At 38.0% G+C, this 23,555-nt stretch overlaps 1 protein-coding gene across 4 annotated transcripts in view; it reads right to left on the minus strand.

The window, feature by feature from the left end:
- COL12A1 (collagen type XII alpha 1 chain) overlaps nucleotides 1–23,555 on the minus strand; it is a 252,311-nt gene that overhangs the window by 192,664 nt on the left and 36,092 nt on the right. For 3 of the 4 annotated variants that reach the window (XM_089681387.1, XM_089681388.1, XM_089681389.1), the window contains exons 6-13: nucleotides 22,207–22,470; nucleotides 21,396–21,560; nucleotides 20,670–20,843; nucleotides 19,029–19,319; nucleotides 18,286–18,888; nucleotides 17,241–17,513; nucleotides 14,320–14,592; nucleotides 12,500–12,772 (exon numbers count right to left, since the gene is read on the minus strand). The exons of the other annotated variant lie outside the window; for it this stretch is intronic. In XM_089681387.1, the coding sequence (XP_089537513.1) occupies nucleotides 12,500–12,772; nucleotides 14,320–14,592; nucleotides 17,241–17,513; nucleotides 18,286–18,888; nucleotides 19,029–19,319; nucleotides 20,670–20,843; nucleotides 21,396–21,560; nucleotides 22,207–22,470 (2,316 nt within the window). The remainder of the gene's footprint in view (nucleotides 1–12,499; nucleotides 12,773–14,319; nucleotides 14,593–17,240; nucleotides 17,514–18,285; nucleotides 18,889–19,028; nucleotides 19,320–20,669; nucleotides 20,844–21,395; nucleotides 21,561–22,206; nucleotides 22,471–23,555) is intronic. 4 annotated transcript variants of the gene reach the window in all.

Raw genomic sequence — 23,555 nt, forward strand, 5'->3', positions numbered from 1 at the left:
GAGCTGCACCAGATTTTGCACCATGCAGTTTTAGTAAATAACCCCCTAAGTGTTTTCAGGACAATCAGTAGTTACAGGTAAGAGAGCAGGGAAAAAAAAGCATAAAGGGGAGAGTGAAGCTCCTCTTTAATAAATTGGCCGTATTGCATCACTAAGCATTTTCAATTGTATTCTTTCCACTTATAACTGACTGTCTCAGGATGTGATAGTGATCATTGGGATGGTGGCCCAATAAGGAAAAGAGCATCTGTTCAGTTATTTAACAACGTGAATCAGGTGCCAAAATACAGCTATAGCAATGAGTGTGTCTCCATGTACACAATGCAAACAACTCTGTGCAGTAACGTGTTTTATTGGAGTATAATGAGAAATGGGAAACTCAAATATTGCTGATTTATTACATGAATTTTTGTGGGGTTTGAACTATTATAAGTGGCCTGTCTGAGAAAAGAAAACATTTAAAAGTGACTCCAAGTCCAGCCATTTACAGAATCTTGGACAGCACCCCAGTGGCTTATCCCAAAAGCCTCAATCTAACTACTTTCTACTGACCACTGTATCAATCATTATATTTTCCCTGTGTCTAGCCATACCACAACACAACACAAGCATAACCACAGGCTCATCTCCAGAGCAGACTGCAAATGACTTATTTCTTCATGTCTGCATATTAAATCATTACATGGAATACACTTGTATCAAATAACTGAGTGTATTAGTATCTTTAGTTACACAAGCACAGTTTGACTATATGCTAAAGCTTCCTGTCCAGATTTTAAAAGGCAAAAAAAAAAAAAAATTAACAAGTCTTTTTCTCATTAAGTTGCTCTGGGGGTTGGTCATTTACTAGCTCTTCCTAAAAATGATAAAGATCATAATGCCTTCTCCCAAAAAGGTGTATCAGTATCTCTTTTTTCTCTCAATAAAAACAGTATCTGTACAAAAAGTTATGGTTATCTTGAAAAAATATTGGAGTGCTGTAGAGTGACTGGTAGGGTGGCCATACACTACCCAGCTTATGTGAGAGGTACTAATTCAAGCACAATTAGGCATGGATTGTAGCAGGGGCAGACTGACAACTCATGGGGCCCTCGGGCAATAGGGGATCATGGGGCCCCTGTGTCCTTGCCCAAACTCAGAAAAGCCTATGAAAAAGGTACCAGGGGCATCTCATGGGGCCCCCTACTGACCCTGGGCCCTCGGGCAGTGCCCGAGTTTCCAAATGGTCAGTCCGCCCCTGGATTGTAGGGCTTCCCTAGGGGAGAAAACAAGAACTTCTGACAGAGGAAAGTGCTTTTTATCTTGCACAGAAACATTCTAAAGCTGGGTACACTATAAGAGAAATTCTCGAATGACAAAGTATTTTTTTTTCATTTGATGTAGAAACGTTGTAGTGTAGATTATTGTTGTTTATTGTTTCTGATCACGCGCAGTCTTTTCTATACACATTTACTACACAAATAAACAAATATCGTTAGTTCTGTTCATGTATAAGAAAAATTTTGGAGCTTGTTCCTTCGGAAATTTTAATTTGGTAAGTCTGAATTGGATGTCAAAAGTTGTGCATGTTCTAAAAGAAAATCACAGTGGCTAAACGGTTAGCCCTTCCACCTGGCAGTACTAGGGTCGTGGGTTTGAATCCCAACCATGGCACCAGCTGCCTGGAGTTTGCATGTTCTCCCTATGCCTGTGTGGGTTTCCTTCAGGTTCTCCAGTTTCCTCCCACACTCCAAAGACATGCTGGGAGGTTAATTGCCTCCTGTCTAAATTGGCCCTAGTATGTGTATGTATGAATGTAAGTTAGGGACCTTAGATTGTATGCCTCTTGAGGGTTAGGGACTAATGTGAATGTACAATATATATGTAAAGGGATGTATAAATTGACAGCGCTATATAAGTACCTGAAATAAATAAGATTGAACGATCGTTCTTCATATTAACTTTTTTTTGCAATTTTTTCATAGTGTGTACCCCACTTAACATGTTGGAAAATCTCTGTGCAAATGAGAGATAACTGTTCCTTTTTTTAGTGGAGAAAACAATATATAATAAGTGTGTCATATTCACCCATCAGTGGAGAGAGAAGATGGTTTCAGTTCTAAGTGGTGTAGAGATGAGTCCAAGGACCCCAAGGACTGCAGATGTCTTTTCTGTTATAGGTGTGACATCAGATTTTCTATAGCCAAGTGGCTGCTCTCAAGAATTTATCACTTGCCCAAGACAGGAAAACAAAATGCTAAGCCTCGAGTCTGCAAACTAGACTATGTCCCTATTCTTACCTGTGACAATAAAGTATGGGTATAGATTAAATGAGAGGTCATAAGTGGAAACAGTGAAAGTGCAGTCTCTCTCTAAGGTTTTATCATGACAATGTTGGCAATGAGAAAGGAAATTTCCATGAGGAATGGTACTGGAGCACCTCTAGGTGTTATTAACTTAGACCTAGACTATAATAGAAGGGTTACATCTTTTAAATGGCCTAACATCAATCAAACAGAAATGTCCTCGGAACTGCTCAAGTTTTTGATTGAGAAAAAGAAATGCCCTATTAGCTGTTTGGGTTTTTTAGAAGAGAAAGAGGTGTGAGTGACATCTAAATAATTAAGGCAGATTAGCCCACTTAACAAAAATACATGGGATGATGATCCTGTCAGCCGAATTGCATCACCTGCAAACTGCAGCATGCAAGGAGCGTTCCTGGGTCTAGCAGCTCATGTATATCCAAATAACAAAGGTATACTGCTCATGCAAACAATCCAGATCAATGCACAACAGGTGCAGGTTTTGGCTCGCCACCACACACGATGCAATAGGAAGAAGGGTCAGCCGCAGACCAGAGGATAGATGAATATAGTGTATATTTATTGATCCATAGGACACACAAAACACCAGGACATGACTACAGGACCTGTTAACGTGTTTCACATGATCTCGTAGTTATGATTAAACACGAGATTGTGTGAAAAGCGTTAACAGGTCCTGTATTCATGTCCTGGTGTTTTGTGTGTCCTATGGATCAATAAATATACACTATATTCATCTACCCTCCAGTGTGCGGCTGACCCTTCTTCCTATTGGCCCATGTATATGCCATGGTGTAAAGCATTGGGAATAGCATTTCTGCTCTGAACCCTTACATTCTAAAATAAGTTTGAATAGATAACCCAGGCCATTCCTTTAAGGGGTTAGCCAATGGTGCAGCATCACTCTATAAGACAAGTAAATACCCTGCAATAAAGAACTCTGCCCATTTCACATACAATGAGGAGAAATATGAAACAGGGTTTTCTAGTCTACTGTTCAAGAACAAGGAAGTACACTCTTCAAGGAGCATCACATTATAGAGGACAAATATAGAATCTGCATGGGATATTGTTATTTAGTATAAAAAGTCAGATTTTAATAATCTGAGATTGATTGAGCTTCAGAACATACAGGCCTAAAATGCCCATGAGTGGATCCTTTTAGCTCAAATTTAATAAGGATCTCCATATTGCCCAATGAGAAACTGTTGAGTACACTAAAATAGACACATCTGAATTAAATCATTTGCTTGATGTCTATTGTACCATTACTTATTATGACACTGTCCTATAATTGTATGCAAGCCAAAAAGAATATTTTTCTTTGCTTTAACATCTAGTGCCAAGTAATGTATAGATGTGGGCAACTTAGGTGTTCTCTTACTTTTGTATGGGTTTTACTGTCAGCTACAGGACTGAAATGCAATAAAAGTAATTAATATATGTGTTGTAATCAGATGGAACATTTGCACATTTTTTTAACCTCAACGGGCTCGTCTCAATTTTGCCGACAGCAATGGAAAAAGGAAAAGTATTTTACCATTCATCTCATCCCGGCAATCAACATCAAGAGTGACTTAATATATTAACTAAAGTGTACTCTGTGTTTGCTTTTCAAATTTGTGCCCTGAGGTAGTAAAAAAAGGAATGTGTGCCAAGATTTTTCTAACCACCTCCTAACTCCTGGGAAAGTAGATTACTTAAACAGTAGCTTTGAAAAGCAGTCACGGATTATTGTATTCCCTGTGCTTTGCCTATCTGCATTTTCCATTACGTTTCCTTTTTGGGCAATGACACAGTTTAGCAACAACTTGCAAAGTGTCATGTAGGACCAATAAAAACAGGGAACGTTGAAGCAGACTGCATCCCTCATTAGAGTCCCACGCTTAAAAAGACTTGTCTATGTCAGCAGTACAATCTAAAGTATTCTGTCTAAGAGATTAAAGAGGGAGGATTTTAGTTTAGGAAAACGATTGTGCGCATACAACATATTAAGTTTCTCGTTTAATTTCTCAGAACATGAAAAAGCTTTGTTACTGAAATAACCTCTGCTAAAAACATCACAGACACTTATCCATTAAATGTTCCACTATGGTAGGTTTCCTATTCATTTCCTCTATTATATTCTTGCACAGACCAAATAGCTTTCCTGACTATTTACTAGAAATTTCTGCCAAAGTTATATGAGATGGTGCTATTTAATGCAAGCAGACATTTTCTGCAAGATTCAAAGGGAAGATGTAAAGCAGTACTCATAAATGGGCAAAGAAGACAGCTCATAAACAGATGTCAGCATTGTCATCTCGCATACAGCTTGGTTATACAGTTGTGGCCAAAATTATTCAACCCCCAATGCTGTAAAGGGGTTTAGGGACTATAGTGTACATTTGGAATTGTATTCAGAATCAAATCCTACAAGGACGTTGTAACTACCCAAATGCAACTAAAATGACATCAATTGTTTATGTAATACAGTAGTAAATGGTTCTTATGTGGTTTCTTCATTGCCACAATTATTCAACCCCTTAAAGACTACCACTCTGAAGAACAGAGGTTCATACAGGTGCTTTCCATCAGGTATTGAAAACACCTGTGGATGTCACCGAGCAGCAATCAAGCATAATAAGCACCAATTAGGCAGCTTTAAAATGACTGTGATACTCAGCTCCTTCTAGACATTTACTGGTGTGGTTACAAACATGGTGAAGGCAAGAGAATGGTCCAGGAAGACAAGAGAAGAGGTGATTTCTCTTCACAGGAAGGGCAATGGCTATAAGAAGATTGCAAAGATGTTAAACATACCAAGAGACACCTTAGGAAGCATCATTCGCAAATTCAAGGCAAAGGGCACTGTTGAAACGCTACCTGGTCGTGGCAGAAAGAAGATGCTGACTTCGACTGCTGTGCGCTACCTGAAGCGTAGAGTGGAGAGAAGTCCCCGTGTGACTGCTGAGGAACTGAGAAAAGATTTGTCAGATGTGGGTACAGAAGTTTCAGCCCAGACAATAAGACGCACACTGCGTAATGAAGGCCTCCGTGCCAGAACTCCCAGGCGTACCCCCTTGCTGTCTCCAAAGAATAAGAAGAGTCGACTGCAGTATGCCAAAAGCCATGTGGACAAACCACAAAAGTTGTGGGATAGTGTTCTGTGGACTGATGAAACAAAATTAGAACTGTTTGGGCCCATGGATCAACGCTATGTTTGGAGGAGGAAGAACAAGGCCTATGATGAAAAGAACACCTTGCCTACTGTGAAGCATGGTGGAGGGTCAATCATGCTTTGGGGCTGTTTTGCTTCTGCAGGTACAGGGAAGCTTCAGCGTGTGCAAGGTACCATGAATTCTCTTCAGTACCAGGAGATATTGGATGGAAACGTGATGCAGTCCGTCACACACCTGAGGCTTGGGAGACGTTGGACCTTTCAACAGGACAATGATCCCAAGCATACCTCCAAGTCCACTAGAGCATGGTTGCAGAGGAAAGGCTGGAACATTTTGGAGTGGCCATCGCAGTCACCAGACTTAAATCCGATTGAGAACCTCTGGTGGGACTTAAAGAAAGCAGTTGCAGTGCGCAAGCCTAAGAATGTGACTGAACTGGAGGCCTTTGCCCATGAAGAATGGGCGAAGATACCCGTAGATCGCTGCAAGACACTTGTGTCAAGCTATGCTTCACGTTTAAAAGCTGTTATAACTGTAAAAGGATGCTGTACTAAGTACTAAGATTGAATGTCACTTGGGGGTTGAATAAAACTGATAATGCTGTGAGCACAGAAAAGACATTTGTGGTTATTTCATTATAACTGTTATGTTATATTTGTCTGACCTACAAGTGCCTCTTTAATGTAAATGTAAGCAAGATGACTGAATGATCAAAAGCAATGTCAAACTGGCCAAAACACTCAATTTCAGTGGGGGTTGAATAATTTTGGCCACAACTGTATATGTCACTCTCTTTAGTCAGGTTCAGCCATTACTTCATATTGTCACTGTGCTACAACTACAGGGGGAGAACAGACCTACATCTCATTACATTTTTCCACAAATCAAACTTTATTTTGCAGTTTAGTATGACTTTTAAAAAATAGTATTCATCCTCTCATACATCCTATGTCAAACCTTTATGTCATACGTTCTTTATTACAGAAAACATATAATTCATAATTGATATTCTTTTTCTACCAGATCGATATACAGAGAGCATTTTAAATGTTAAACTTCAAAAGTCTATTACTTTGCTCATTTAAGTCAAAGTGACAAATTCTCTTGTAAGAAGAACCTACCACCCACTAATAATAACCTTTCCTGCACATGCCCATCCTCTGTTGATGTGTTGGATTGCTGATCCTGACTCTGTGTAAACTCTATATTGGGTGGTCACAGCTTACACCCACTTAGGCCCCTTCCACACTACGGCGGACCCCACCAGGACTACACTTGCTCAGCAGGGGACCTGTCCACTGATATCAACTGAGCAGGAAAATGGCTGTTCTCTCTGCTTATGCAGAGTGGATACAGACACAGCCCACTCTCCTCTATGGGCGGTTGGATGTAAACTAACCGCCTATCCGTTTATACCCAACTGCCATCCAACCCAATCCTCTAGACAAAAGGGGAACGTATCCCTGTCTGTTTTTAGCAGATCGGATTGGATTGGATTAGGCAGGTGTACATGACATATTTCTGTTTATACCCATTGCTCCATGGAGAACAATGGATGGTCAAATCAGGATCATCTGAAAAGCTGAGAGACAGACCCGATTGGTCGGCTCATGTGAAAGGGGCCTAACTTCTTACTCCTCTAATCCAATGGCAGTGTTGGGCAATTGGCTGCTCAGGCTGAAGCACTTCATCCTAGGAGAAAATCACATGCTTCTCCATTCTTGGACAAGTTCCTCCTAGTGAACTATTGCATATCGCATTTGATTGGATTCAGCTACTCTTCAACTGACAATGTATCATGCAGGATCTTCAATGGAAACACAGCGCAGATGGACAATTCCCTCCTACTCAAATACTGTATTTGGATAACCACCACCATTGCCTAAAGAACGTCTGCATCTGATTGTGTGCTGCCACTGTGCAGCTGACAATTTTCCATCCAGCTCTTTTGATTCTTTCAAGGTGGTTCTGTGGGCCTATAGAGCCAACCACATAGTACATTTTGATGGATTCATCAGGAACTAGGCAAAATTCACGCAGTGCATGGTCAGTTTTTCCTCAATATACTGACCACTTAGGCAGTCTCACTGCATAGTGCCATGGAGCATGGCGCATTTTACCAATGCAGGCAAGTCAAGCACCAGTAGGAAAATGAAACTAAATCAGTGGGGGACATAGATGATGCTCCGGAATAATAAAAATAATAGCAGATGCAAAAAGGAGAAATTAAGTACAAGTTAAAATAAAGAACATTTTATTAACATTTATAATCTTGTTTCAGGCCAAGACTGGCAACATGGCAACTATAGCATTGACTAGAGGGGGTAATGTAAGTATTTTTAACCCACATGAGATTCTGTGGAATCAAACAGTAATATCCTGATAAATATCCATTGCAGCCAAAGTATCATTAGGGGCTCTAATTTTTAGAATTCTAGCTGGGTTTTAAAAGAACCCATAGACAAATGCAGATTGGGAGTCATTATATGCCAGTGTTGTTTCTGTAGCCTCAAGCTAGATATGGCTTCTTAATTAATTGTTACATACTTCTGAAAAATCAATAGTATGTAACTAGAAATGTTCAGATCTGTCTTTTCCATAGCAAAGTTCAGTTCTCTTCAATTATCTGCAGTTGACTGAAGAATTTTCACATGGACAAGACATTTATAAAACAACAATAAACGAATGTGAACTTTCTTTTAATGCAATGAATCCTTCAAACGAATGTATATGCTATATGATACAAAGTAAATAATGGAAATTACTGTACTTTATAATTATATTTGTATAAATGTGTGCAAAAGGTTATCTATTAATACAGTTGCTTTCTCCCCTGCCAATCAGACCATAGAATATTAGGTCTTTGTCTATTCTTCATGCCTCATTAATTTACATTAATTTGATTTGATTAATCAGTCAAGACTTAAGCTATGCAGATGCTTTCATAAAGTAAGATTTCTAGAATATACATTTAACTAAATACGTCTGGACCACTACTCTTCTAGTTAAATACGTGGCTCTTTGCCCAAAACTGCACCCGTTCCAAACATTACCTAAGTCTATCCCTGAATAAACACTCCTTGAAGATTAGACTGCACTCATGGGTCTTGTGAAAAGACAGCTTACTTTCACAGGTCAACGCATTTCAATCTTCCTGAGGAAGTGCAAATAGGATGACCAGGAAACATTAAAAATAAACTCTTTTTTTTGGTGGGAGATGCACAAAGTGCTTAATTTACCCAAAAGCTGCTGTAGCCATCTTGAGATATTGTTTTACTTTATTATACAGCTTACTGTACTGTATGAGATGAAGATTTATTCTCTAGTTACAGAAGTTGGTTTTTATTGCTTTATACACAGCCATAATAATAAACTTTGTCAGAAAATATCCCAGTAAATATAAACATACAAAAGATGTTAAAAAATGAATGCTAACAATAGCACGTTTTGCTATTTTCATAAGAAAAGGTTTGTTATTATAGATCAACTCCCTGTCTGCTGGCAGCAGTGCAGACTATTTATTCTTTGGCCGCACATAAGAAAGGAATCTGTAGGTTTTAGCACCATAAAGAATTCTGAATGAACTGAGCACTCAGTGCAGATGTCTGTTGTTGGCTATGCTTCTGCATGATGCAAAAGAGCATGTAACTGCCATAAATCAGAATTTTACATCTACCAAATTTGCTGCTGGGTTGGTAGAGAAGAAATGTTGGTCTGGATAAACAGATATGACAACTATGTGTGTTCTGAGGAACTGTCTGAGTGAGTTGTGGTGTGTAAATATCAGCCATTCCATGAGCTTGTTCCAAGTCTGCCTGTTTAAAGTTCCAAGCTGAGCACTTATGAGGTCCATAATGTTGCAGCTCAAGCTAAAGGGTCAATTCATAAAACATAACATAGGAAGATTGTCCAATGCAAATTGTAGATGTATACATTATAAAAGTATCTGATTTAATAGCATGTGTGTTATATTTGTTATTTTTTTCATAATATTAACATCAGTTAGAGTTGTGTGTTTTTAAATTGTTACTAGCTCTTGACTGGATTTAATTGTCTGTCAGGTGTCTATTGAGGAGAGCAGTAAATTGAGCCAAATTTAGTTGTAAACAACAATAAGGATTTCAATAAAAGTTGACTAATTTATTCAAACAAAAGCTGGGTACACATGTACTGAAACTGGTCCATTTCAGACTGATTCATACAAACTAACGCTGGGTATACATATACTGAAATTGGTCCATTTCAGACTGATTCATACAAACTAACGCTGGGTATACATGTACTGAAATTGGTCCATTTCAGACTGATTCATGCAAACTAAAGCTGGGTATACATGTACTGAAATTGGTCCATTTCAGACTGATTCATGCAAACTAAAGCTGGGTATACATGTACTGAAATTGGTCCATTTCAGACTGATTCATACAAACTAAAGCTGGGTATACATGTACTGAAATTGGTCCATTTAAGACTGATTCATACAAACTAAAGCTGGGTATACATGTACTGAAATTGGTCCATTTCAGACTGATTCATGCAAACTAAAGCTGGGTATACATGTACTGAAATTGGTCCATTTCAGACTGATTCATACAAACTAAAGCTGGGTATACATGTACTGAAATTGGTCCATTTAAGACTGATTCATACAAACTAAAGCTGGGTATACTTGTACTGAAATTCGTCCGCTTCAGCAGCAACCACAGTTGTACAGAAAAAATTATACATGTATATTTATAGACCTCTATATATTCTGTTTAACTACTTCATACAAAAAAAAAAATTCTACACCCATGTAATGTTTATTTGTGTGAACATTTTGATAAGAAAATTACTGAGATAAAATAATAACCATGGTTAAAATAACCCATACTTCTCATACAAGTAAAATAACTCATACAATACAGTGGATTGACACCTAAAGCAAACCTGTGCTTTAATCCCTCCATCCCCAGCAGCCCATACTCAGCATACCTTTACACCCTAATATAGAAACTATGGGGGGATGATTTACTAGAGACAAATATACTGTGCACTACAAGTGCACTTGCTCCATAGCTTATTAAATGAGGTAAAGCTTCATTTTGCAAAGAATACCCAATCACGTGCAAAGAAAATTTAAAAAAAACAGCATGTTTGCTTCCACAAAATTGGATGATAGAAATCAGCAGAGCTTCCCTTCTTTTCAGAGCTTCCCCTTAGATCCAGAGCAACTTGCAGTGCACAGACTATTTGCCTTTAGTAAATCAACCCCATAGCTTTCACTCTTAGTAGTTCAAAAAAGCAGCAGGGGAGAAAAGAGAAGGTAAATATATGGGTCTTTTAAGGTCTGCATTAAAGTGAACTTATTATTTTGCCCTGCGTGGACAAAATACTAATTGACTTTAAGTGTGTTGGGGTCTATACCTATTGAAGTCCACAAGAAATCTCTAAAATCCAATCTGAAGGACTTGGTGGTTAAAAAGACTATAGCTTGCATGAAGTAAGACTATAAAGTTGAACACCAGTCATTTTGCAGTGGGCTCTGCTTGTATTGCAAGGGTTAATAGCTTGTTTTGCCATGGGAGTAATGAAAAAGGTGAAATATTTACCTTGCTTCTTTCTCCCCTGGCAGTCAATGCTTTCCTTCCCTCTCTGATGCTCATGGTATGGGGACAGGCAACAACATCCTCACGTAGAATGCAAGACTGTGAATCCTGCATTGTACGTGATAATGTCAAACAGCTGCAACTGGTCAAGCCGTGAAGAGTAGCAGTTTCAGGGAAAAGATTATATAGAAAGGAGAAAGTCTGAATGACTGAGGAATAAAGTAAGTATCTCACCTTATTCATTACCCCCTTGACAAAACTAGCTATCAACTCTTGCAGTGAGGAGGCAGGAGGAAGGAGGCATTGTAAGGTGCATTTTTGTTAGCTGGCAGGAGATCAAGATTGTGAGGATAGATACATGTGAGCTGCCACTGTTGACTTGTTTTTATAAAAAAAAGTATGCTAAGAGAAATATGCTCTCTGCCATTGCTGACCTCCTGAAAATACAAACTACTTGAATCTTTTTTGGCTACTGTACTGTTTGAGCTACTCACATGGAAAGAATAGGCAGTTAGTGAAGTCAAACAAACTTTAGAAATCTAAAATTGCATACTTGACCTTTAAAATGTTAAATCCAGAGCTTGACAGCTAGGTAATTAGCATTTTTTAAAGGATGTTAGGAATGGAACCCTAAACATTACTTTCAGAAAATGTTTCTATTAAAGTTCCCTGCTCCAGAGTTGTCATCTTGATTCTGGCTTCACTACCTAGTGAGTCACCTACCTGGTGAAAGTATGCAAGACAAGCGTTCAGTCTTTTTAGGCTGAATTGGTTCCATGCTTGTTCAAGAAAAATAACTCACTAATTGGTTAAGTCGGCATAAAGGTGACAGCTGTGGAGCCTGAACTTATAAACAAAATAAACATTGACAGCTCTCCTATTTATATCCACAAAGTTGCACTTTAAATAATCAAACTGGTAAAAAAAAAAAAAAGCTATATAAATAAGAGAAAAAACATTCCCCTCTCTCTGATACATTGTAGTTTGCTTAGTAGTCTCTTCTTTTAAGCGATAGAATGCAACCAGAAGAAAAAATTTTGTTTTAAACATGTTAAGTTACCATCAAAAAGTCTTAATTTGGAAGGCTTGTTCTGCATAAAAGTACAAGTTTATTGAAATAACATAAAAATTCACTAAAGCACTCTTGGTTTGTTGTCACCATCGCTAGCTTTCTATCACTGGAGCATGCAGGAACAAACACTTTGGATCCTACAGTCACCTTTTTTTGCTGAGAATATGTTCTTGTTTCACTTTTCTTTACCAGGCTTTGCATACTGTGACTGTGTAGTAAGAGATGACGGTATTTTTAAAAATCATGGTGAAAAAAGTGTGATCAAGAACAAGGAAAAAACACTTCATTGTCTTAGCCATCTACACCACAAGTCGACAGTGTCTAATAGCAAATCCAGCTATGGTTTTAGTAATACAATAGTAAAATATGACTTACCATCAAGTGTGGTTCCTTCCCCATTGAGGGCAGATCCAGCTCCTGACCTGTATAATGCATTTACAGAAAGGGAGTATGTTGTACCAGAATCCAACTGTTTTAAGACAGTACTGGTAGCATTTCCTCTGAGTGTAACCTCTTTAGGCTCTCCTCCTGATGCTGGTGTGAAGGTTACAAGGTAGTTTAATACTTTGCCAGGTGCTTTATCCCAGGACAGCTTTAAACTTGATGTTGTAGGATCAGAAACTCTGAGGTTTCTAGGTCCTCCTAGAACTGAGCCAATTCAAACATTAAAACACATGAGTACATGATTGGTGTACTGAGGTTCTTGTTATTCAATCATCATATTTAAATGTACATGGTATAATATACAGTATATGCCATCTTAAAGACATTAAAGTGTACCTATATCCAGAACAATTTTTATTTCCTACTATATGGGAAATTAGATCAAATTTGCAACAGGGAACAGACAACAAGAAAAAGCTACTTAATATGGCAAGGTTTCTCCTCTCCTCCTGTCTTGGTGGCGACCAGACAGGATTTGAAGGAATCTCTCTAATGGAGCTTCCAACTGCAGTAACCTGACAGGAGTTCTAATCCTTCCCGCTGTCACCCAGAATTAAGAAAAAAATTGTTTTGTCCACAGTTACAATTTAATTTAGTGTGTACAAACATTTTCAGTTAAGAAAACTAATATGTCTCATTTTCTCCACCCTTCACACTGGGGCCCAAAATGATACTTTTAGCACAACAGGTATATATGATTAAATGGTTTTACTGAAGGATGCTGACATTTTATAGAAAATCAGCATTTCCTACACTCAACTATTTCCAGTTGAGCCACCTATTAACAACAACCACTTGCCACGCTTGCACAAAAAGCAGCAATTTGCAGCTTTCAATCAAAACTCAATTTACTGAAGTTCGATCTTTGACAGATGAATTCTGTACAGTTGCTATAGGTTATGGCACTTTGCAGATTGGTTTATTACATAAGCACAATGGGCATTGATGGTTGTCTTTCAATTACATTTTTCACTGACTACACAGCATAAAAGCCTAATTTCAGCTTCTTTACAAAAATCTTTATATAGTGTGACATTTACTTTGTGTTTCTAAGGAGCTAGTTATTTCCTTATACTTTCTCCACAAGGGGGATTGTACATTTTCTTTAAAGTCTATGCCCTCTAACAAGCTTTTGGGCTGCATGATGTACAGAGTTATCCAGACTCTTTTTTTGAGGCTTGGGCATCATGGATATGATCCCTATACATGTTTGGAGCGATCTAAGATGAACATGTTTCTAGAAGTAATGTAGAGATTGATGATGGCTGGCATATGGGTAGAGTTAATTTGTATGGGCAAACAGTGTCCACAGAAAGGGATGCTTATCACACCTTGTCACACCACAATAGGTCTGATAAGCAACCCTCTTTCCATCTTACGGTGTCAAAAGGTCAGATAGATAGAAAAAAGCTCAAATGCAGCATGGTAATACAAAATTATGTTAGTGCGGACATTAAGTTAAGGTATGGCCATAGGCCATAGGTATTTAGTATTCATGTTGTTGGGCTTTAATGTCATGGAATGTTGTTCTGGGAGATAAACTTAGTGATGACTGAGCAATGTCATCAAATACTGTAGTATATATCGTCAGCGTACACGCTTGTTTATTTAAATGTAATCAAACATAATTAACACAGCAGTTGCACTACTTTGTTGTGGGTTTTAGAAACCACTAGCAATAGCCCTGGGATTAAATCTGTGAATGACAGAAGTCAGTGACTGACAAAATGTTGTGAGAAGGAATAACATACTTTCTTCAGTTGCTCCATTTCCTTTCAAGGCTTTTCCTGGACCTGAACGATACTCAGGGGTGACTGATACATGGTACTTTGTGTCAGACAGAAGCTTTTGTAGTGTTGTCGCTCTTTCATTTCCTGGCACTGTTACTTCTTTTCTTTCTCCACCAGCAACTGGCCGATAGTCAACTCTGTATCTCAAAACATTTCCAGGAGCTGGAGACCAGCCAACTTTAAAGCTATCAGTGGTCTCATCACTTACTATAAGATTTCTAGGTGCTCCTTTTACTGTAAGAAACAGAAAAAAAACAATCAAAATTTAGACCCTTTATACCAATGAAAAACATTATCAATACACAAAAATAGAAGGCTCAATCATGCAATGCTTAAAATATCAAAATTGTCAATGTGTTGTTGGTTTAGAACAAGGCTTTGCTGAACTTAGATGTAAAGCTACATTTGTTAGCACAAAGGTTTTGCTTATTGTTTAATATGGGTTATTTAAGTTAATAGACTGTCTTGCTTTATTAGGTCAATCATAACTTGATAATGTCAAGACTGCTGCCAAGATGTCTTTACTCATAAGCTGCGAGTCGGTATACTGGAAACAAAGATACCTCCCAGCAAGCAGTTAATAGAACATTCTAACTGTCTGACTCACTATTCTTCTTTCAGTTATTTTTCTGTAAACAGGGGCGTATTAAAAACAGCTTATGAGACAGTTATTGTATCATTACATTGTTATTTTTCTTAGCCACCAACTTTACATTCTTAAATATGCACACAGATGACATTTTCAGCTATCTCAGGCTGTTCAGCATGATAGCCGATGTGCAATGCCTAATGAGTATGACAACTGATACACCAAATAACTTACTCTATACTAGTGTAATTACTAAACAGCCCTTTGCTAAACAGACCTCTGACATCATACTCATTTTGCTTCTTAATGCTGAGCTGAAGAGGTTAGCCATTTACAACCAATCTCTTCCCCATGAGAAAGGGAAACCTTTGAGAAATCTGAGCCCACCTGTGGCCTCAAATCCAGGCTCATTTATGTATTAGTTTCAACACTGACCAGAGAGAGGAGTGTATGTCACCGTGTTCCTAATGTATTTTACCAACAGCTTTAGTGCAATACCACATGATGGTTCCTTCTATTTTAAACAAAAGTACACTGTATAAACATCTTTTTATTGTCAGGAACATGATGTGAAAGGTTGTCTGCACACACAGGAACATGCATACAATGGTGTGCATGTGGACACACAGGTACATCCACCACAGATACTGGCACCTGCTGGGTATTTAAACCTAGTTCCTGCACTGGATCATTGCCGAATGGCCTTCCAGTTTCAGTTCCTATTATCCCTGATCCTGAATCTGCTTGACCATGTTATTGACCCAGCTTTTGTCTGACCTGCTTCTGGATAATCCTTGCCTGTCTATGATTTTGTCCTATTTTCTTCCTCACCTCGGCCTGACCAAGACTTCCACTCTAGATCATTTTGGCTATCGATTCTGTGCCTCACTGCCTGCATGCTATCAACCTCTGCTCATGCCTGACATTTATTCTGCTCACGATTTGGTGTCTTCCTGCTTGACTGTTAGGCTGGCCATAGATTGGTCCATTTTTTCATTCAAGCAGTGGGTTGAACATAAAAAAAACTGACCAAATTCCTCATCCACAAATTTGATGTGGATAGGGGAATCCTCCTGCTGTGTCATTATATTTTGACAGCGGGGAGACCCTACCACCATTAGAATATACAGATCAGAGCACTGTAGGCTATAGCCTGCAGCACTGATCAAGAAGAAAATTTCCAGCAGGGTGGTTGTAAAGAAGTTGATTCATAGTTGATAGACTTCTGTACAACCACAGTCCCAATATATGTATCGAAATTCAACTGTATACTGCTGAACCGGCTCAATTTCGATTCACTTATGGGTAGCTTTACTAATCTCGGATTTTGACCTAGCTTTGATCTCTACTGGACTTGATGTATTCTGGGTGCCCTCACCACTGTGCATCTGCTTACTTGCCACCGGCACTCCCAAGTTCAATTCTTTGGTTCCAGATTCCTGGCACCTGTGTCCTTCCATTGTAGTTGCAGCCCCTGTCCCAGATTTCAAGGGTGCATAGACTGAAAATGTGCAACAGGCCACCCTTATCATTGCTCCTCATACAGGTACATTACAAATATACTGTATATTCTTTGCTATGGATGTCTGTGGCTGCTGACTACAGTTGACAATAGTGATTTAGGTAATAAATTCTAATCATATTGGTCTCTCCTTAGTAAAGAGTTTTGTTCTTGTAGTGTATTACATAATTTCCGACAATGGTTAAAGGCTACTATAACATACAGTGCAAAGGTTTTTTTTGTATCAAATGACCTTGATAGCAGGATTTTTAGTGCATATTTAGAAATAAAGACCAAACCTTCAATCACCTTTATGTGACATGCAACCACTATTTGATGCATGCCAAAAAAAGATAGACATCTATGCAAATACTTATCTCACGTATCACTGTATCATTATCTGCAGCAGAGATCAGTGCGGATCTGAAGATATTTTTCACCCCACCAGATCCCCTAAGATGGCAATGCTTTCCCCTGCTGCAAATATTTGCGCAGAGATTTCCACACTATTGTACTGATATTGTTAGTAGTATGTACAAGTCACTTCAAATATCCAGACTTAGGTCCCACATTTTGTTAAGTTTACTCTGCTAGAAAAATCAACAGACACAACACAGGGTGTCCCAATCAATACTCTCCCTATGTTTCAGTCATCATTACATGAGGAAAAAGCAACAATGCTAGGCAATCATCAGACACCAGAGAATTACAAAGATGTAGACTATCGATTAATTATGATACCCATTCTTAAAAAGTAGCTTCCTTTCTTAGTAATGATGTCTGCAACAATACCTTCTAGAGTTGTTTCTTCTCCATTCAGTGGAGTGCTCCATCCTTCCTCATATTCTGCCTCAACACTGACAGCGTATGTAGTCTCAGGAAACAGATTTGTAAGAACAGTAGTAGTAGTTGGAGCTGGAACAGTAAAAATAAATTCTTCCCCACCAACAGCAACCTTGTATTGGACACGGTAAGCTAAAACATCATCAGCTCCTGGAGACCAGCTTACTCGGAAACTGTTGGAAGTGACCTCAGAGAACTCTAAGTTGGATGCTGGTGTCAGAGCTAAAAAAAAAAAGTACATAAAAACACATTAAGCCTTCTGCACATTACTACAGAAAAAAACATTAAGGCCCTTGTTAAAATGTATTTGTCATAAGCTATTTGTATTTGTTAAAATGTATTTGTCATAAGCTCAAATGAAATGATAGTTTTTCAAGTGAACCTGAGCTGGTCTAAAACATGGTTAAAGTATCAACAATAGCAATTTGGTAACTGAACCCTACCGACTCCTGAAACTTCCTCCTGCCCCTGTCATTCAACTGTCAAATGCCAGAGCCAATGTAGACATACACAACTCATTTTTGGCCATTTTCAGATGTTAGGAGTTGGAGATTGTCCACCATGTTGTAAAATCTTTGCGATTTATTTGCAAACATTTCCTACAGGCCATTAATCTCTAAAATCACTGGATATAGTGTAAAAAAAAATCAGTTTTAACCTACTGTTCATTGTAAAATATCTTCCCGTATATTGTCACCTTAAGACTTACAGGCCATACTCTCTACACAATACCTTTCAGCACTGTTTGTTTCAATTTTAGCATGTACAGTATTACATATGTTATTATTGTAACAGGATGGGTGTATTGTATAACTGGTATTTTGCAGCATAAATACCTGATCAGAATAAAGTTGGCCGATCAACAGCATTAATTCATTTGAAATAAATCATCGATCAGTCTCTTATACATAAATTTAGGTTGTGCATTTTGCAAACACATTTTGCCCTTATACATTACTGCATGTAGAAAATTACTTTCACTTTTGCTACTTACATTTCCGCTTTATTTTTTCAGTTTCTTGTTCAATTCTCAGACAAATAGACTGTGTCAATTCAAAAGAGATTCTTTGGAAGGCATCAAAGTCTTCTACAGTGTAAACGTGGGTGTCTGCTGGTGGTGATGCAATTGCCTCCAGCTCAGTTCTCACTGCATCTTTAACACCAACAGCAAAAATTTCTACATCTGAACTTCTGAGTTTTTGGGCCGGGTCCTTAAAGGCATCAGAAGACTTTCCATCAGTGATAAGTATCATGACTCTGGGGACATTGGATCTTGCACCCCTGTTGTCGACAAATACTTTTTCTCTGACATAAGTCATGGCCTTGCCAGTGTTTGTAGAGCCCCCTCTATATGGAAAGGTATTTATTGCATGAAGAATGTCTTCAATCTTGTCATACTTGTTCAGTGCAAACTCTGTAAATGGATCTCTGCTGTACTGTACAAGACTGATCTGCACTTTGTTGGGTGAGATGTCAAAGCTTTTTACTAACACTTCCAAGAAGGCTCTGACTTTAGCAAAGTTGGCAACACCAATACTGTAAGAGCCATCAACAAGGAGAACAACATCAGCTTTTATATCCACACCACCGGAACATTCTGTGAAAAACGATACCCATGTTTATTAAATTATTTGTATATTATTCCAAGCAGAAACATAATTAAAGTTTCTGTCTTCATAAAAGGAATCAAGAAACTCTTTAAACAGGAAGGTAAACAGCATAGAGGTAATAGCTTACCCACTCTTATTTTCACTGCCTGAGTTTTTTCCAGTGTTGAGATTGGCTCACTCGCTGTAAGTTCTTTCATTGCAAATACATTAATCTCATACTCTGTATCTGGGGAAAGATCCTTCAGAATGTGGCTTGTAGTTTTAGGGCCAACATTCACAGCCTGAGGTTTACTTCCTGCCAGCATTGGAGTAAGCTTAATTCTGTAGCCTGTGATTTGACTTGGAGAAGCCTTCCAGGTGATCTTCATAGATTTGGAAGAAATTTCTGTTACAAATAAATCTGAAGGAGGATCCACAACTGAAACAGAAAAGTAAATAACTTATAAATGGCTCAATCAGAAGAAAACAAAATATGCACAGATGTTTTGAGCTTGTAAATGTATGAAAATAAATGTGCTCTCCAGGTGGTTATCAAAAAAGCTATCAAGGGGATTAAATTAGTTTACATATTTAAAATGAATGGAGTTGTATTGACTATGCGGTTACTGTTCATATTGTCAAACTATTTAATTACACCTATAGGTCCCACAATAAGTACGGTACATCTTAAATAAATGGGTAGGATAATTCTAGCACCCATAATAGCATAGAGGAAATAATTAGGTTTTAAAAAAACACTGTAAAACGTATTGCACAGCATGTTTATACTTTTAAATGTTTTAGTTTTTCACAGAGTGGGAAAAATGTAGACACCCCTCACCCCAATCAGGTTTCTATTGCTGTCTGTGTTCCTGCTGAGTAGATTTGCCCTTCTGTTTATCCTGGTGAACACTGTCACTTAGACAGTGATAGGCAATGCAAAACTTTTGAGTTCTCACTAGAGCAACAGGTGAGGGAAAATCTGCCAACTGAGACACCTTGAGGTAGATTTACTAAAACTGGTGCATTCAGAATCTGGTGCAGCTATGCATGCTAGCCAATCAGCTTCTAACTTTAGCTTTTTCAATTAAGCTATCACAATAAAACCTGGAAGCTGATTGGATTCTATTCAGAGCTGCACCAGATTTTGCACTCTCCAGGTTTAGTAAATACCCCCTCTTATGACAGCTATCTAAGATAGGAATTTCATTTAGTTCCAGTATTTTTCCTCTCATTTCTTGTAGTGTCTCCAGGACAAAAAGTGAAGATAAATGTCCCCAGCAATAAACAGGCATAAAAAAACCAATAGGGATTTTATTCCTTCCATATCTAAAACTTTAAAAAAGATTTTGGCTTAGCATAGCATTTGAAGCCTAACTCCAGGCAAACAGCTAAATTAATGGATGAAATACAAATATTAGAGCTGTTTTGCTTGCCAAAAGGATTTATATTTTTATCCATTCATTTCTGATTTACACAGCTCTGCCAAACAGCACAGCCAACCTGGAGTCCTGACTTTGCTCTACTGCAATAATGTAATACAACTTAAAAAAGAGAAGAGAGTGAAACTGAAGTAACAAACTGATGAGCTCATGTCTATGGCACTGTGATCTCTCTTTCTATCAGCACATTCCTTGTTAGAACATGAACATTGCAGCACATCTGACTGACTCCTTGTACTGCTTCTTCCTATCCCAACATGAGCTCTGTTGTACAGAGGACTATTATGAACAACATCTTTATATATATTTAGTACACATATGTATGTACACATGCAAATAACACTCACCTTCATCCCCACTAGTGATATCACTAAGCTGCTCATCAACACCAGAGCAAACTTGACTAATAATTTCATTTTGTACTTGAACAATAGCATCAAAGTTAGGAACACTGTACACATGTTTTAGAGATGGTAAGGAGGCCATTTGTTTTAGCTCTTTTGCATCTGCTGCCTTTATGCCTGAGAAGAGAAATGAAGAATACATGTCATCACATGGCTAAGTCTGATTAACAAATCTAGATTACATTTTTAATACTCTTATAAATGTATAATAAAGAAGCCTCCCTGAGCCTGCCTTCTCATTAAGGTCATTGCTGTTGTTGTAGACCAGAAAGAAGGAGGGAACGAGTTAACCAAATAGCAAAGCACTCAGACCATCTTTGTCAGGATATGGTTCCCCCCAAACTACACAATTCAATTTCAGTCAAATATGTTCATCCTAATAAATTATAGGTGCTTTCACCCATAATGGAGCAGACATACAGGCTGCTCCTGACTGTGTATAACTTTGCTGGCATTTATGCATTCATGTTTGGAGAACTTTTCCAGGTAAACTCCATTTGTTATTACAAATGAGTCACTGGTCAACCAGCAAGCATTGTACTATGCTGTGTAAATGAAACACACATCTGAAAAGTAAAATATATATGTTATTAAATAATATATTCAACATGCAAAACCTCTTTACTATACAGAGTTGTTGGATATAATAAAATAAATTGATTTTCTTACCCAATGTGAAAACTTCTACTCCTAAGTTCTGAAGCTCCTTTGCTGGAATTTCTACTTCATCTTGGGATTTACCATCAGTAATGATTACTGCTATTTTTGGAAATCCTTTCCTGGCCCCAGCAGATTGGACAAAGGCATTCTTTTTCAAATAGTCAATGGCTTCACCTACAATTTGATTACACATAAGGTAAATGAACATTATAGTAAAAAGAAAACGTCATTTTGTTTGAAGCTGAACTTCAAGAAAACAGCTAAATGAACAGTAAAAATATATATATGTGTGAAACATATTTATTCTATCTGCCAGATGATTTGTATTTCTGACCTTCCAGTTCTGAGATTTACACAGTCCTGCCAGAACAGAGCTGAATTGGAGACCTGAATTTTCTCTACTTTGATTTAGCAAGGTGAGCTAGGTCACCTCTCTGCATTTAGGATAAGCAGACTGATGAGATCAATCCTTTGCATTCCTGTGTTTGGTCTGTAGTACTGCCAATCTCATTCCCAGTCTGAAATTTTCTGTTTAGGGGATAACAAGAACTTCATACCAAGTCAAATTCAGGTACTAAAACTAGCTACATTAAAAACAAAGATGTTTTTAGTGAATAAGTAACTGCATTAATGGGTGAATTTTCAAGGGATTTTTAGCTTTAATATTGCAAATTAAATATTGATTTACTGATTATGCAGAACCAGTGACAAAACATATCCAAAAAGAAAACAATAAGAATTTATATGGTCTTGGTTGCATAGCATGTATGTAATTTTAGGTACTGAAAAATTATATTGAAATGACCAAAAAGTCACATACCTGTCATTGTATTTCCTCCTTTGTAAGGTATTCTTTTAATAGCTGCCAGAAGCTCAGTTTGTTTGAAATATCTGTTCATATTAAACTCTGTCCTGGTATCTGAACTGTACTGGACAACACCAACCCTCGTCTTATCTTCTCCAATGTCAAACGCCGAAGACAAAGACGACATGAAGTCAAGAATATACTTGAAGTTCGTTCTCCCCACACTCCATGAGCCATCCACAAGGAATACCACATCAGCAACTGCACTAATAGAACACCCTTAATAAAGATAAAAGTATGATAAGTAAATTAGCCATCAGCTAATCCAACTGAGTCTCAAAATGGCTTCAAAAGTCAATATCTGTGTCCCTGCACTGAACAAGTATACCTTAGGAAAATGGTGGTATGTGTTTAACCCTCTTGGCTTGCAGCTCTGGATCCTAGGTTTTCTGAGTTCATCTGTGCATTCTCTTCATGGAATATATAGAGTATGTTCTTTCTTTGTTTAAATGTGTTTCCTCCCACAATCCAAAAGCAGTTAGTTAATTGACTTTCTCTAAATTTGGCCCTAGAGTTTATACGAATGTGGTTGTTACCGTCATTAGACTGTGAACTTCATGAGCAGTGTCTAATATGAAAGCTTCCAAGTACTTTGTAAATTACTGCATAATATATTAGTGTTATATAAACACAAATGAATAAACTTGTGTTCTACAACTTTATTTTACAGTTTACCTTTATTTGGAATTTCTGTTTTCTCATCATAACAAAAAATGAATAATTAAATCATTACCTTGCTTAAGGCGGTCCTAAAGGCTAAATGTTTACACAGAAGACACAGGCAGCAGTGGGAGCCAGAGGCTCCTGTTGCTGCACATCAAATTTCTGTGAGGAAGGAGTGGGGGTGTGGCTTACCAGCACTCTGTCTTTCTATGGAAGCACACAATCTGGCTCAGGAGTGCGCACACACTGGTGCTCCCATAGCACATAGCTTGCTTAAGGGGCACTTGGAAGAAGAAGGAACAGATCGAACTCATGAGGGACTGCCAAAGAGGAAGTAAGGGACTGCTCTGTGTAATACTTTTGCACAGAGCAGGTAAGTATAACATCTTTTAATTAAAAAAAAATAGTCTTTAATATCACTTTAAGGTTGTACCTAGACCTTGTGATAGTAATAAATACAGTATTAATTTAATCTCATATAATATCAGTTTAAAGAAATTCTGCACTGAATGCTACCATTGTTCATTTCTCCCTAAGAATAGTACTTTTGTGGTTGTCTCTGGGTTCTGTCATTCCTGAGCCACTTACTCAGAAAAGACATGCAGATTAAAGAGGTCAGCAATGCAGCCTCCATATCCTCT

This window comes from Staurois parvus, unplaced genomic scaffold (genome assembly GCF_062004578.1).
Source record: "Staurois parvus isolate SC_StPar_1 unplaced genomic scaffold, SC_StPar_1.0 ptg000264l, whole genome shotgun sequence".
In the NCBI taxonomy this organism is placed as follows: domain Eukaryota; kingdom Metazoa; phylum Chordata; class Amphibia; order Anura; family Ranidae; genus Staurois; species Staurois parvus.